Here is a 15206-nt window from a genome sequence, read left to right as displayed (position 1 = left end):
GACATTTGTTAAATATCAAATGACTTTATTAAAAGTTTTGTGCACATTACTACAATGTAGTAATTAGCAACAAAGTTTAAGTTGCATTTGATCAGTCTCTTTAACAAGTTAAGTTCTTTCATCTTGCTCAAAGATGCAGTGTCAGCTGAAGACCCATCAGACTACAAAAGAGATCCTATAACCAGGTTGAGCATGTGATGAATGGAAATGATTCCATAAAAGTACTTCAATACATCCTCCATCTTAACACTTTCTTGTAGAGTCAGAAACTTGAGAGCTTTAGGGGAAGCACTAAAGCAGGTGTCCCATATACTGAAATTGCATAAGTATCTTTGGGTTAATGTTGTTTGCTGAAGAACTTGATATATACAACAGCTGCTAGAATTACCACTTCCAGAAGGATGATAACAGCCAGTAGCAACTTGTTTGTCATAACCCTAGAGAGAGAGAGAGATGAAAGCATTCACTTTAATTCAGTTAAATAAATAAATTGATATATTTTCTACTCTTACAACTGTCATACACTACTTTTTCTACTACAGTAACCAGTCTCTAATACACTAGTCACCAGCTATTAAGCAATTTTTAAAATAAAATTGTGTGGTGTTACTCCTCCTTCACAATGCTCCAGGCTATTCTGGCTTCTTTAACATGACCTATTTTCAAGTTGTAGCCAAGTTACACTGTCAAACAAAAGCTAACTAGTACATACATGGTGCAAAGGTACTACCAGTAGAAAATGTTACAGCTGCATTATTGAGCCACCATTAATCTTCAATTTACACAGTGATTGATTAAATTTAAAGTTTCTCCCTCTCCCTCTCCCCTTGAAGCATATACTCACTCATTTTCTACATTGATGCTCTTTGATCAATAGAAAGTACCACCACGGTTGCAAGAAAACAAACCTACCTTCTGGACATGGAACGCAGTATTTTCCGACTCCGGCTCAAATTCTCACCTGTGTTTATTAGCTTAGGAACAAAAATCAAAGAGTATGAATAGAAAAAGAGAGCAAAGTTTCAAGTTATCTAGTTGAAGTTTTCAGGATATTTCTTAACAAATTGCTTGACTCTTGAACTCACCCTGTCTTTCGAGCGTTCCAGCTGCTCTCTTTGCCCACCAAGTTCCTCAATTATATCCGAACCTATCTGATCAGTCTCTGCTGCTATTCTATGAGAACGGTCTATACTTTGAGTTGCTCTGTTCAGACTGTCTGTACCTTGCAAAAGCAAAGCACGCTGAGCTCCTAAGTAATTCTGAAAGAGAGAAGATTTTTAAGCTAGATAATAACTAGATTATAGACAACAAAATTATGCTTTTCCACTTCAAGGTTCTGGAGAGTAATGGGATAGTTTCTGCCACTGCTTCAACCTTCATAAAAAGCTGCATCTTTAGTCTGAGAAATATGTTTCACCCTACTTCAGGCAAATGATGGAGAAGCTATTTTTCCCAAGACACATGATTTTGCTTTTGTTTGATTAACTTTTAATATATTGAAAAGCTGATCTGGATACAGGTTGACCTTCTCAGAATCAAATTCAAAGAAATGAATGTCTTCTCTTTGTGTAGACTGCAAACAAGCCTACATAATGGAGAATATTGCACACTGAATGGAACTGAATCTCATTTTAAAAAGTCCATAAAGATGGTCAGTACAAGAAATGAAAAAATTCAAGTCCAATAAGAATCATTACAATGTCAAGGAAAATTATTTTCCTACCTCCCTAAATGCAGGAATCCTGACATTAAATAAATTGCTACTTTAAACAATCCCATTGCTGCTGAGTTCAACAATAACCAATAAAAACAAAGACATTAGTGTGACAAGCTAAAGGTCAGTCCTGAAATGAACAGAATATTCTATTAGTGGTACATAATGTTCTATTAAGCCAACATGCACAAAAATGTAATTGCTACAACAATGCTTTTTAGTTGCAATACTTACACTTTGTTCATTTTCAGCACTGTACTCTGTGTACTTAACGTCACTACGAAATCCATGTCCAATATCATTGCTTCTAACATCCTGCTGTAGCTTGCTTACATCTTTTCTGTAGGAACGAATTTTTGTATTCATCTGACTACGGAATGAGAGTGGTGCTTTCCTTAGTTCCTTTTCCATTCCATCCAGCTACAAGCAAAAGCACACAGCATTCAAAGATGCAATTTCTCTAAATGACAGCTATTACTGGCATCCTTGATAAATTAAGTTGCTTCACCACCAATAATTTCTACTTAGATTTGATGAGTAAATCAGAGTGCATATTTGAGATTCTCTGCCATTCAGTACTTACAACTTCATTTGCTTCATCAACTTTTTCATCAATTTCACGTATGAATCTTTTCTTCTGTTCTGCAAAACATTAAATGATCAGTGAATGATCATTTGATATATTTCCAATGAAGCTTTAAGGAAGCTCTATCCATACACCCATCCTCAAGTTGTGAAACACCATTAAGTGTTGAAACTTATTTTGGTTTTGGATACCCTTGGGGCCATTGGGCCATTAAGCCATTAGAGACAATAAAAATATCTTTGGAAAGGTTTATTTAAGCTACTGAGGTTCGGCTACTAATTCATAGTTGGCTAGTATCTTGGATATGATTTATTAGAAGAATAAGTTTATTTACAATAGCAAAATACTGCAGATGTACAAATCTTAAAAACTGGAAATTGCTCAAGACGTCTCAGCATTTGTGGAGAGAAACATGGTTCATGTTTCAGGCTTTGAATGCTCATCAGATAAGTGAGTTTACACAAATAAGCCTGTGTATTAAGATGCAGGAAAATATTCAAGGAATTTGTGAATCACATTCATTTATTAAGCATCAGTTGGTTTGCTCATTTATGGCCACCACAATGCTTGAAACACAATCTTGATTGGCCAGAATATTGTACTTTTCAAACTTTGCTGAGAACTGACTGCATGTCAAAACCTTGTGAAGTGTCACAAACCAATAACTCCCACTTCCTTAGCTCTCCCAACAGTAATTGTCTTCTGAGCACAGTGCCCACAGCAACCTGGATAAAGCAACAGGGAAAATAAAGCTAACAGATATTCTAATACAATGGTGAGCTTGACTACTGTGCTAAGAACTCAGTTCATGAATCACATAAAAACTGCAATTTCTGGTACAATGTAGGGAATCCAACAATGACAACCACAATTACCAGAATGACAGCAACAGTCAGTATTGATAAAGCAAATTTCACCCAGGAGTTTTCAGCAGGTTCAACATTCTTGAGAAGACAGACTGGGGAAACAGCTACTTACCTTTCCCTGAGTTTCATGCCACAAGTAAATGGTAATGGTATATGTAATGCATATGAGGCATGTCGGTGAGTATAACATAACATGGCAAACGTGCTTTTTGATACATTTCCTGTCATTTATATCATAAAGGGATAAGGGAAACTTAATATTTAGTGGTTGCCAACAATTAAAATCAGAAACAATTTTTAAAATTTGATTTCCTACTATCGGCACTGTGAAAAATTAGATAATATATTATGTTGATTCTAGATCAAATAGAAGTCCTTGCTTATACTGTGCTTACATAATGCAGATTAACATGGTATACAGAAGCACTATATACCAAGTGATAACTCACTTAACTCGTTAGTGAGAGATATCTGATAGAGGCTACACATGAGGCTTCCACTGAAGGGAGGAAGAAGACAATTTAGATAAAGGAGCAAAATTATTAACTGACTGCATCACACTGCTCTTATTAGTTTGTTGTACATGTTACCAATGTGTCTTCTCATCTGATAAAAAGGGGAAAAATAAATTTAAAATGGCACAAGATAGCGAGCAAAAAAAAACCCTGAAACTACCATTGTTAAGGAAGGAGAATTTCTTCAAAATGATTGCAATAAAAACCATCACAAAATCTGTTGCAGTGGGATATACATTATTAAACACATTAGAAAAGACAAAATCACAATAGCACTATGCTTTCAAAATAACCGCATCAGATGTCACATTTGCTGAAATGCAAGTAGAGCATATTGCATGATCCAAGGGACTTCACAATACAACAGACCTGTTTTCCAGTTTCTAAGCTAATATTTGCTCAAGAATCTCATGATCACTAAGTTTGCTCAGAAAGAGATTTCATATATGGTTACAAAGAAACTTGTGAACTAGCTGCATCTACAGGTTTTTCGAGTTACCATGTGCTGAAATACTGAGGCAGGTCACAGACACAATTGTGATTTAATAGTTTTAGTTCTGTATGTGGCAAAACAGTGCTTACTGTTTAAAAACTTTTTTAAGCTTTAAATTTCTGTCATAAGTAGAAGCGAACCAGCATTTGTTTCATTTCTTCTGGCATCACATCTGTTGATGTCACTAAATGTTGCATTATCTTAATCCCCATAAAATTCATCTCTCTTTCATCCCACCTACTGCGCTAAGTACTTACTAGTCATGGGACACAGGCTTATTCAATGGGGAATTATGTATACGAGGCTTGATTGCCTTACTTATTCATGAGTCCCATACGTTGGATGAATACATCAGATTAACAGAACCATTTTTTTGTTCAATTAAGGCAAACAATAGCAGAAGAGACTGTTACCTCAACTCTCCCATCATTGGTAAATATTGAGTGGAATTAGTTTTAGCTGACCTCGAACCTTTGTACTTAGCTTTGTTTTGGCAAAATTATAACAAATGCTTTATCCCCACACACATAATTCATGTCTCCTCCCGTGTTCCCATATCTCTTTATACTGTTCTAACATCTCCCTCCACAACTTTTCATGTGCTCCAGCAACAATGGACAAAAACATCAAGAAAGTAGACAGATTTACCCTTAACAGTGAAGCAAATCACCCATAAAAAGAAAATCTGATGGAGAGAATTTACAATCAAATCGTAAACCTGTTTTGTCCCTTTTGCAGGTGCAGTGCTATATGTCCTTTTTCCAACATTTTATATTTGCAAGACAACTCCCAACATTTTTTTTCCTTTTTAGTGCCAATTAGGCAGACATTGCTGCTTGTCACTGCTCCTAATAGGAGATCTATTGTCATGGTGTGCAGACTTGTCTGTCTCATGTTATCCCCTTGTATTGACAACAATACTGTGATATCCGTTATCCAACTACACCTCGGTCAATTCCTCTTACTGTTGCCCTCTGCTTTACTTCTGAAAAACTCTCTGGCTGTTCAGCTTGGATCGAATGGCTGAAGTACTGGCGTTTTCTTTTCTAGATGTCACTTTCTAAAAGTATGCATTATTCTTATAATTTCAAGCACTCTTCATTTCCTTTATAGATTTTACACATAATTTGAAATATACATCTGAACATCCACATTTCAGAGGCCTCTAAATGTTTTCACAGATTTCTACGGTGTTATCCAGGTTTGAGATACACAGGAAAATGGATCGAATGTAGATTTTATCCAATTTCTTTCTTGTTACAAGCCTGAGTTTTCTTGTTAATGCATCAATATCTTCTTGAAGTTATACTATTTCTATCCTCCTATGACTTCAGCATCTCACCTTCTGTGATCATTAATCCTAAAGAGAACAAATTTTACTACTTGTTCCAGAGTGACACCATCTATTTCTGTCTTCACTCTAGTTTCTTCTAGTGTATTCCTTCCAATGACCATTGTTGTTGTCGTATTTTTTGGTGTTCAGACAACCCACATTCTAACTTTCTGGATTTTAGTGGATTTCAGGCATTTTTTGGGGAAGGGGAGAGGGGTTCAAATGTCATTAGATACCCTGATTGGTAGTTATAGTGGCATTTCACTGGCTGAAAATAAATCTAGCATGAACTGCAATTAACCTCTTGTGAATTAATACAGATTTTAGAGAATGACTGAGTTTAAAAAGACCAAGTGATACATTGCAGCTTGAGATGAGAATGTGTTCTGACTGAAGAGAGGCACAGAATGAAATAGTTGGAGAAAGTACACAATAGTACAATTTGAGAGGGATATATTTAGAGATAAATAGAAAAGAGGTGCACAATAGGTATGATGTAGAGATTTGGCACAGGTAGACAAGTAATCCCAGCACAAACAGCATGATTTTTAAAACTAACTTGCTGGGGATTGGAAGCGTTTCCAACCTTTGCGCATCTGTGATGTCAAGACCCTCAAAGGTCTTGTATGTTTCAATAAGATGTACAGCACAGAAACAGACCCTTCGGTCCAACTCGTCCATGCCGATGAGATATCCCAATCCAATCTAGTCCCACCTGCCAGCACCCGGCTCATATCCCTCCAAACCCTTCCTATTCAGATACCCATCCTGATGCCTTTTAAGTGTTGCAATTGTACTAGCCTCCACCACTTCCTCAGGCAGCTCATTCCATACACGTACCACCTGCGTGAAAAAGTTGCCCCTTAAGTCTCTTTTATGTCTATCCCCTCTCACCCGAAACCTATGCCCTCTAGTTCTGGACTCCCCCACCCCAGGGAAAAGACTTCGTCTGTTTACCCTATCCATGCCCCTCATGATTTTATAAACCTCTATAAGGTCACCCCCCAGCCTCCGATGCTCCAGGGAAAACAGCCCTAACCTATTCAACATTTCCCGAAAGCTCAAATCCTCCACCCCTGGCAACATCCTTGTAAATCTTTTTTGAACCCTTTCAAGTTTCACAACACCTTTCCGATAGGAAGACGACCAGAACTGCACGCAATATTCCAAAAGTAGCCTAACCAATGTCCTGCATGGCCGCAACATGACCTCTCAACTCCTGTACTCAATACTCTGACCAATAAAGGAAAGCATACCAAACGCCTTCTTCACTATCCTATCTATCTGTGACTGACTTTCAAGGAGCTATGATTCTGTACTCCAAGGTCTCTTTGTTCAGCAACACTCCCTAGGACCTTACCATTAAGTGTATAAGTCCTGCTAAGATTTCCTTTCCCAAAATGCACTTGTAACGATTGCACTTTAGTAGCTTCCCCAATTATTTAACTATATCTGCATACTAGCCTTGTGCAACCATGCAAAAGGATCCCTCTGCATCTCAGCTCTTCAAGCTCTCACCATTTAGTTCATAGTTTCATATAGCGCAAAAAAGGCCCCTCAAGTCAGCACCAATGTATCTACCACTAAAGATGCGCTAAGGTTTAGTTAGTTTTTTTTATACTTTCTGCCTAAACAAACTTTTGCATTTTCCTACATTATACTAAATTTGCACACTATACTCAAAGTCACAGAATTGTACAGCATGGAAATGGACTCTTAGGTCCAACTTGTCCATGCCGACCAGATACCTAAATTAATCTAGTCCCATTTGCCAGTACTTGGCCCATATCCCTTCCTATTCATATACCCATCCAGCTGCTTTTAAATGTTGTAATTGTACCAGCATCCACCACTTCTTCTGGCAGCTTGTTCCACACACGCACCACCCTCTGTGTGAAAAAGTTGCTTCTTAGGTCCCTTTTAAAATTTTTCCCTCACAGCTGAAATCTATGCTGTCTAGTTTTGGACTCCCCTACCCTGGAAAAAAAAAGACCTTGTCTATTTACCCTATCCATGCCCCTCAAACCTAAGGTCATCCCTCAGCCTTCAACGCTCTGGGGAAAACAGCCCCAGCCTATTCAACCTCTCCTTATAGCTCAAACCTTCCAACCTTGGCAATATCCTCATAAATCTTTTGTGAACCCTTTCTAGTTTCACAACATCTTTCTTATAGCAGGGATTCCAGAAGTGAATGCAGTATTCCCAACCAATATCCTGTACAGCGCAATATGATATCCTGGCTCCTACACTCAGTGCACTGGCGAATAAAGATAAGCATACCAAATGCCTTCTTCACTACCCTATCTACCTGTGACTCCACTCTCAAGGAACTATGAACCTGCACTCCAAGGTTCCTTTGTTCAGCAACACTCCCCAGTCCTTACCATTAAGTGTATAAGTCCTGCCCTGGTTTTCCTTTCAAAAACGCAACACCTCACATTTATCTAAATTAAAGACCATCTGCCACTCCTCGTCCCCTTGGCCCATCTGATCAAGATCTCATTGTACTCTGAGAGAACCTTCTTGGCTGTCCACTACACCACCAATTTTGATGTCATCTATAACCAACCCTTGTGGCACATCACTGGTCACAGACCTCCAAACCAATAAGCCACCCTCCTCCACCACCCTCTGTCTTCCACCTTGGAGCAGGTGTTTCCAAATGGCTAGTTCTGTATTCCATAATGATCTAACCTTGTTAACCCGTCTACCATGTGGAACTTTGTCGAACACCTTGCTGAAGTCCTTATATGCCACATTCAACTCTCAACCTTCATCAATCATCTTTGTCAGTTCTTTGACAAACTCAATCAAGTTAGTGACACATGACTTCCCACGCACAAAGCCATGTTGATTATCCATTATCAGTCCTTGCCTTTCCAAATATATGCAAATCCTGTCCCTCAGAATTCCTTCCAACAACTTGATCATCACTGGTGTCGACCGATGAGCCTGATAGTTCCCTGGCTTTTCCTTACCACCTTTCTTAAATAATGGCACCATGTTAGCCAATCTCCAGTCTTCCAGCACCTCACCTGTGACTATTGATGATGCAAATATCTCAGTAGGGGGCAGAGCAATCACTTCACTAGCTTCCCATAGAGTCCTAGGGTACACCTGATCAAGTATGTAGAATGTCCATAGGAGCAGGGCTGTACGTAGGAAGTCCATGGGATCAGGGCTGTACGTAGGAAGTCCATGGGATCAGGGCTGTACGTAGGAAGTCCATGGGTGCAGGGCTGTACGTAGGAAGTCCATGGGATCAGGGCTGTACGTAGGAAGTCCATGGGATCAGGGCTGTACGTAGGAAGTCCATGGGAACAGGGCTGTACGTAGGAAGTCCATGGGAACAGGGCTGTACGTAGGAAGTCCATGGGAACAGGGCTGTACGTGGGATGTCCATGGGAACAGGGCTGAACGTGGGATGTGCATGGGAGCAGGGCTGTACGTAGGATGTGCATGGGAGCAGGGCTGTACGCAGGATGTGCATGGGAGCAGGGCTGTACGCAGGATGTGCATGGGAGCAGGGCTGTACGCAGGATGTGCATGGGAGCAGGGCTGTACGCAGGATGTGCATGGGAGCAGGGCTGTACGCAGGATGTCCATGGGAGCAGGGCTGTACGCAGGATGCCCATGGGAGCAGGGCTGTACGCAGGAAGCCCATGGGAGCAGGGCTGTACGCAGGAAGTCCATGGGAGCAGGGCTGTACGTAGGAAGTCCATGGGTGCAGGGCTGTACGTAGGAAGTCCATGGGAACAGGGCTGTACGTAGGAAGTCCATGGGAACAGGGCTGTACGTAGGAAGTCCATGGGAGCAGGGCTGTACGTGGGATGTCCATGGGAACAGGGCTGTACGTAGGATGTGCATGGGAGCAGGGCTGTACGCAGGATGTGCATGGGAGCAGGGCTGTACGCAGGATGTGCATGGGAGCAGGGCTGTACGCAGGATGTGCATGGGAGCAGGGCTGTACATAGGATGTGCATGGGAGCAGGGCTGTACGCAGGATGTCCATGGGAGCAGGGCTGTACGCAGGATGTGCATGGGAGCAGGGCTGTACGCAGGATGTGCATGGGAGCAGGGCTGTACGCAGGATGTGCATGGGAGCAGGGCTGTACGCAGGATGTGCATGGGAGCAGGGCTGTACATAGGATGTCCATGGGAGCAGGGCTGTACGCAGGATGTCCATGGGAGCAGGGCTGTACATAGGATGTCCATGGGAGCAGGGCTGTACAAAGGATGTGCATGGGAGCAGGGCTGTACGCAGGATGTCCATGGGAGCAGGGCTGTACGCAGGATGTGCATGGGAGCATGGCTGTACATAGGATGTCCATGGGAGCAGGGCTGTACATAGGATGTCCATGGGAGCAGGGCTGTACGCAGGATGTCCATGGGAGCAGGGCTGTACATAGGATGTCCATGGGAGCAGGGCTGTACGTAGAATGTCCATGGGAACAGGGCTGTATGTAAGATGTGCATGGGAACAGGGCTGTATGTAAGATGTCCATGGGAACAGGGTTGAATGTGGAATCCCCATGGGAGCAGGGCTGTATGTAGGTAGCCCGTGGGAGCAGGGCTGTACGCAGGATGTGCATGGGAGAAGGGCTGTACGCAGGATGTGCATGGGAGCAGGGCTGTACGCAGGATGTGCATGGGAGCAGGGCTGTACGCAGGATGTGCATGGGAGCAGGGCTGTACGCAGGATGTGCATGGGAGCAGGGCTGTACGCAGGATGTGCATGGGAGCAGGGCTGTACGCAGGATGTGCATGGGAGCAGGGCTGTACGCAGGATGTGCATGGGAGCAGGGCTGTACGCAGGATGTGCATGGGAGCAGGGCTGTACATAGGATGTCCATGGGAGCAGGGCTGTACGCAGGATGTCCATGGGAGCAGGGCTGTACATAGGATGTCCATGGGAGCAGGGCTGTACATAGGATGTGCATGGGAGCAGGGCTGTACGCAGGATGTCCATGGGAGCAGGGCTGTACGCAGGATGTGCATGGGAGCATGGCTGTACATAGGATGTCCATGGGAGCAGGGCTGTACATAGGATGTCCATGGGAGCAGGGCTGTACGCAGGATGTCCATGGGAGCAGGGCTGTACATAGGATGTCCATGGGAGCAGGGCTGTACGTAGAATGTCCATGGGAACAGGGCTGTATGTAAGATGTGCATGGGAACAGGGCTGTATGTAAGATGTCCATGGGAACAGGGTTGAATGTGGAATCCCCATGGGAGCAGGGCTGTATGTAGGTAGCCCGTGGGAGCAGGGCTGTACGCAGGATGTGCATGGGAGCAGGGCTGTACGCAGGATGTGCATGGGAGCAGGGCTGTACGCAGGATGTGCATGGGAGCAGGGCTGTACGCAGGATGTGCATGGGAGCAGGGCTGTACGCAGGATGTGCATGGGAGCAGGGCTGTACGCAGGATGTGCATGGGAGCAGGGCTGTACGCAGGATGTGCATGGGAGCAGGGCTGTACGCAGGATGTGCATGGGAGCAGGGCTGTACGCAGGATGTGCATGGGAGCAGGGCTGTACGCAGGATGTGCATGGGAGCAGGGCTGTACGCAGGATGTGCATGGGAGCAGGGCTGTACGCAGGATGTGCATGGGAGCAGGGCTGTACGCAGGATGTGCATGGGAGCAGGGCAGTACGCAGGATGTGCATGGGAGCAGGGCAGTACGCAGGATGTGCATGGGAGCAGGGCAGTACGCAGGATGTGCATGGGAGCAGGGCAGTACGCAGGATGTGCATGGGAGCAGGGCAGTACGCAGGATGTGCATGGGAGCAGGACTGTACGCAGGATGTGCATGGGAGCAGGACTGTACGCAGGATGTGCATGGGAGCAGGGCTGTACGCAGGATGTGCACGGGAGCAGGGCTGTACGCAGAATGTGCACGGGAGCAGGGCTGTACGCAGAATGTGCACGGGAGCAGGGCTGTACGTAGAATGTGCACGGGAGCAGGGCTGTACGTAGAATGTGCACGGGAGCAGGGCTGTACGTAGAATGTGCACGGGAGCAGGGCTGTACGTAGAATGTGCACGGGAGCAGGGCTGTATGTAGAATGTGCACAGGAGCAGGGCTGTACGCAGGATGTGCACGGGAGCAGGGCTGTACGCAGGATGTGCATGGGAGCAGGGCTGTACGCAGGATGTGCATGGGAGCAGGGCAGTACGCAGGATGTGCATGGGAGCAGGGCTGTATGTAGAATGTGCATGGGAGCAGGGCTGTATGTAGGATGTCCATGGGAGCAGGGATGTCCATGGGAGCAGGGCTGTACATGGGAGCAGGGCTGTATGTAGGATGTCCATGGGAGCAGGGGCTGTATATAGAATGTCCATGGGAGCAGGGCTGTATGCAGGATTTGCATGGGAGCAGGACTGTACACAGGATGTCCATGGGAGCAGGGCTGTACATACACTGTCCATGGGAGCAGGGCTGTACATACGCTGTCCATGGGAGCAGGGCTGTACGTACGATGTGCATGGGAGCAGGGCTGTATGTAGGATGCCCATGGGAGCAGGGCTGTATGTAGGAAGCCCATGGGAGCAGGGCTGTATGTAGGATGCCCATGGGAGCAGGGCTGTATGTAGGATGCCCATGGGAGCAGGGCTGTACGTACGATGTGCATGGGAGCAGGGCTGTACGTAGGATGCCCATGGGAGCAGGGCTATATGTAGGATGCCCATGGGAGCAGGGCTGGATGCAGGACCTGAGCTGTGCACAAGAACTACACAGGCCAGACTGATTACAGACTGCATAGAGTGAGAAAGACTGCCTCCCAAAAAAAAGAGGGGAAATAGAAAACTTTCGTTAATAAATGTCAGGTCAGCCATGACCCCACTGAATGGTGGAACAGGCTGATGGACTGAATGGCCTATCAACAAACCTGATCTACAACAAGCCAGCATTTCCTCAGTCTCACCTCCTGAACAGTTGGACACACGGTCGCACTGACACTTCAGTTCCTCCAAAACACTGCCAAAGGCTTCGTGCATCTTCTCGAATTCCTCGGATGACATTTTGTTTTTTTTAAAACAGAGGAAGGTGGCGATTTAAATCTCGATCTGGTAGAAAACCAACAGCAGCCTGCTGCTTAACTTCCGACCCTTCAGGCCCCGCCTCTTTCTGCAATCACATGACACTATACCCCGCCCCCACAACACCACCCTGAGGTTTCATCAACGTCGTTACTGATTGCTTCAGCCGCCATTTGATTGTTATCTTCCCCCGCCCCCACCCCTTGCGGGGGAAGGAAAAGGAGACGGACCGTGCAACCCCTTGCATTCTGGGAGTTGTAGTCCCAGCCGCATCCGGTCCCGTGGAGCGCCTGATTGACAGCTCTGCTTCCAGCCTCTCTCCTGCAGAAAAGATGCTGCAGTTCACTCGCTCAGGATGCCAGTCTTATTCACCATCATTGGGATCTGTGCAATCGCTGCCCTTCTTCTGGCAGCGTTTGGCCCCTATATCAGGTCAGTATTTCGCCCAGGGAGTAATTCAAAGCCCTGCTTGCTGTGCAAAGGTAAATGTAAATGGTGTGCAATTATACATGTTCTAGGTATGCCGACACCTAACAACGTTAGTTCCAGATTCTGGATCAGTGGTGCTGGAAGAGCACAGCAATTCAGGCAGCATCCGAGGACAGGCAAAATCGACGTTTCGGGCAAAAGCCCTTCATCAGGAATAAAGCCTGATTTATTCCTGATGAAGGGCTTTTGCCCGAAACGTCGATTTTGCCTGTCCTCGGATGCTGCCTGAATTGCTGTGCTCTTCCAGCACCACTGATCCAGAATCTGGTTTCCAGCATCTGCAGTCATTGTTTTTACAACGTTAGTTCCAGTCCCTTGATCAAAACAAATGTTATAATTTGTCTCGCAACAGTGGCTTTGGAAGCTGTTATATTACATTAATACGCGATACAGAATATAATTTTGCAAATTCTTGGTTTATATAAATAAAAAGCAAAATAATGGAGTTTTTGTAGATTAGCATACTTTTAAAATAATGTACTTTTGAGGAATCGTTGCGCTTGAACTTGCCGATGTATTTTTTACCATCTTTTGTTTCCTTGGGTGAACATTTGCTGCATTGAAGTACATCACCTCATTCTCTATCTGCCCGAATAAGACTTGGTTTGTAAAAATAAAACCCTTCAAAGCGGTCATGTATACAATTAATATTTTGTTACAGAAACCGTTGCCCTATGTATTGTATACCTTTGCAATGTACGGCATGAAGGAGGCTGGACTTGTCACTGATCAGATCATGAGATTGAGGGAAGGATTTTAGCAACCTCTTACTTTTGATTGGCTACTTGATGTTTCAGCTGATTTTCAGTCACTGCTTATTCGGATTAGTTCCCCATTAGGTGAAACGTATTTCAATTGCTCTTTAGATTGTGAAAGGCGTTACCCACTCTAATTTTTTAATTCTTAAATCCAACTACTTCCACTCGGGATCTTGGACTGAATAAGTAAAGCCAGATCTGACACGTTTTGGTATATTTTTTACGTTTCTGCGAGAGCAGTATTTAACTTTCCAAAGTACAAAGCGTTGTGCAGTAAATTATTAATACTGCATCATTTATTATGTAGCATGGAACTCTTAATATTCAGTGTTCTGGAAATAACTACATAACAAGCTGCAAGAGAAACAGTCGGTGGAATCTTATAGGAATCTGAATGACATGGGCCATAATGAGAAATCTGGGAAAAACGTGCGATAAGTGAGGCAAGGCCTATCTTGAAGTCGGAAGCAATTTGTTACATTTTCAAACAGTTTTGAGATTCTTGTTCGGGAGCAGCAAGATGAATTTTAATAGGGATTAATGATTGTTAAATCTCATTAATATGCAGTTTCATATTCATTCCTTGCTGCAAGGAAACCAGATGCCAACAGTTCTTGACATGAGTTGCCCCACACTCCCCTGAGCCCTCCATCTTGGACATCTGGCAACACTATCTTAGCTGTATACACCCGACACACATGGACGCTAACACCTACTACATGCTGGCCTCTCAGGACTCCCTTGGGGGGGATGCACACCACATTATCCCAGCTCAGGGCTGATCTCTGGTGAACTTAGTACCAACTGAATGCTCACAGCATTCATTCCCTTGCCTCTTACCACAGACACAAAGCCAGACAGCTTACCTTGCTCATTAAGGGGGGAAATATCTTTCTGCACATTACATTGCTACGAAAAGTTGGCACCTACACCATATGCCAGCATTTACATGGCAGACACACTGCAGGTGCTGCAAACAAATTCTCATGTCTCGCAGTTGTAAGAGAAGTGGTGCTCCTTGATATCTGTGGAGGCAGCTGTCTGTTGGGGGGGTCCCCAGCAGAGGGCAGCCTCCGAGATCATTCCAGGGGCTTGGTTGCAGCCATACATCCAGTCAAGGTGCTGTTGGTCAGGGATTTATGTCTCTGCACTCCAACAAGTGGGTCACAGTCAGTCCAGAGGCTGTCACCGATACTGTCGGGAAGATTGTTCAGGGGTCTGGACTGTGTTCAGACTGTTCAATTACTATTAGAGAGCATTTTGGTGGCACGAGGGACAATTTCACTGTAATTGACGTTTGTTACATTGTGCAGAGATTGACACTCAATCTGTTTGCTCATGTTTCTGCGTAAGCCTTATTGGAACTGTTACAGAGGTCAGACATCAGTCCATGTGCACGTTCCAGGGGACAGT

The 15206-nt window shown here is 44.4% G+C and overlaps 2 protein-coding genes across 3 annotated transcripts in view; one reads left to right on the top strand and one right to left on the bottom strand.

Annotated features, from left to right (window-relative positions):
- Positions 1-4: 4 nt before the first annotated feature.
- Positions 5-12617, bottom strand: vti1b (vesicle transport through interaction with t-SNAREs 1B). 2 transcript variants are annotated; one of them, XM_043697964.2, is made up of 6 exons: positions 12432-12617; positions 2298-2356; positions 1949-2134; positions 1086-1259; positions 913-974; positions 198-437 (listed from the first exon to the last, which is right to left on the bottom strand). In XM_043697964.2, exons 1-6 carry the CDS (start codon positions 12526-12528, stop codon positions 338-340), a joined length of 678 nt encoding a protein of 225 aa, XP_043553899.1. In that variant the 5' UTR covers positions 12529-12617; the 3' UTR covers positions 198-337. The 2 variants fall into 2 exon arrangements, with proteins under 2 accessions (XP_043553898.1, XP_043553899.1); XM_043697963.2 differs by lacking the exon at positions 913-974 and having other exon boundaries at positions 5-437.
- Positions 12618-12828: 211 nt separating this feature from the next.
- Positions 12829-15206, top strand: part of rdh12 (retinol dehydrogenase 12) — a 30107-nt gene continuing 27729 nt past the window's right edge. The window contains exon 1 of the mRNA XM_043697962.2: positions 12829-12978. Coding sequence (XP_043553897.1) covers positions 12902-12978 — 77 coding nt within the window. The 5' untranslated portion in view covers positions 12829-12901. The remainder of the gene's footprint in view (positions 12979-15206) is intronic.

The sequence above is a fragment of the Chiloscyllium plagiosum genome, unplaced genomic scaffold, assembly GCF_037043375.1.
Source record: "Chiloscyllium plagiosum isolate Xiang-an unplaced genomic scaffold, Cpla_swu_hap1 HiC_scaffold_8, whole genome shotgun sequence".
NCBI classification, from domain to species: Eukaryota; Metazoa; Chordata; class Chondrichthyes; order Orectolobiformes; family Hemiscylliidae; genus Chiloscyllium; species Chiloscyllium plagiosum.
Note: the sequence above shows the minus strand (reverse complement) of the source record. Positions and strands in the feature narration are given on the sequence as shown.

Coding starts and splice junctions, on each gene's coding strand:
- vti1b (XM_043697963.2), bottom strand. CDS start 12,528: ATGTCATCCGAGGAATTCGAGAAGATGCACGAAGCCTTTGGCAGTGTT. Junction 2,357..12,431: donor TGTGTCCAACTGTTCAGGAG/GTGAGACTGAGG, acceptor AATGTTTTGCAG/AACAGAAGAAAAGATTCATA. Junction 438..1,085: donor TGGAACGCTCGAAAGACAGG/GTGAGTTCAAGA, acceptor CTCTCTCTCTAG/GGTTATGACAAACAAGTTGC.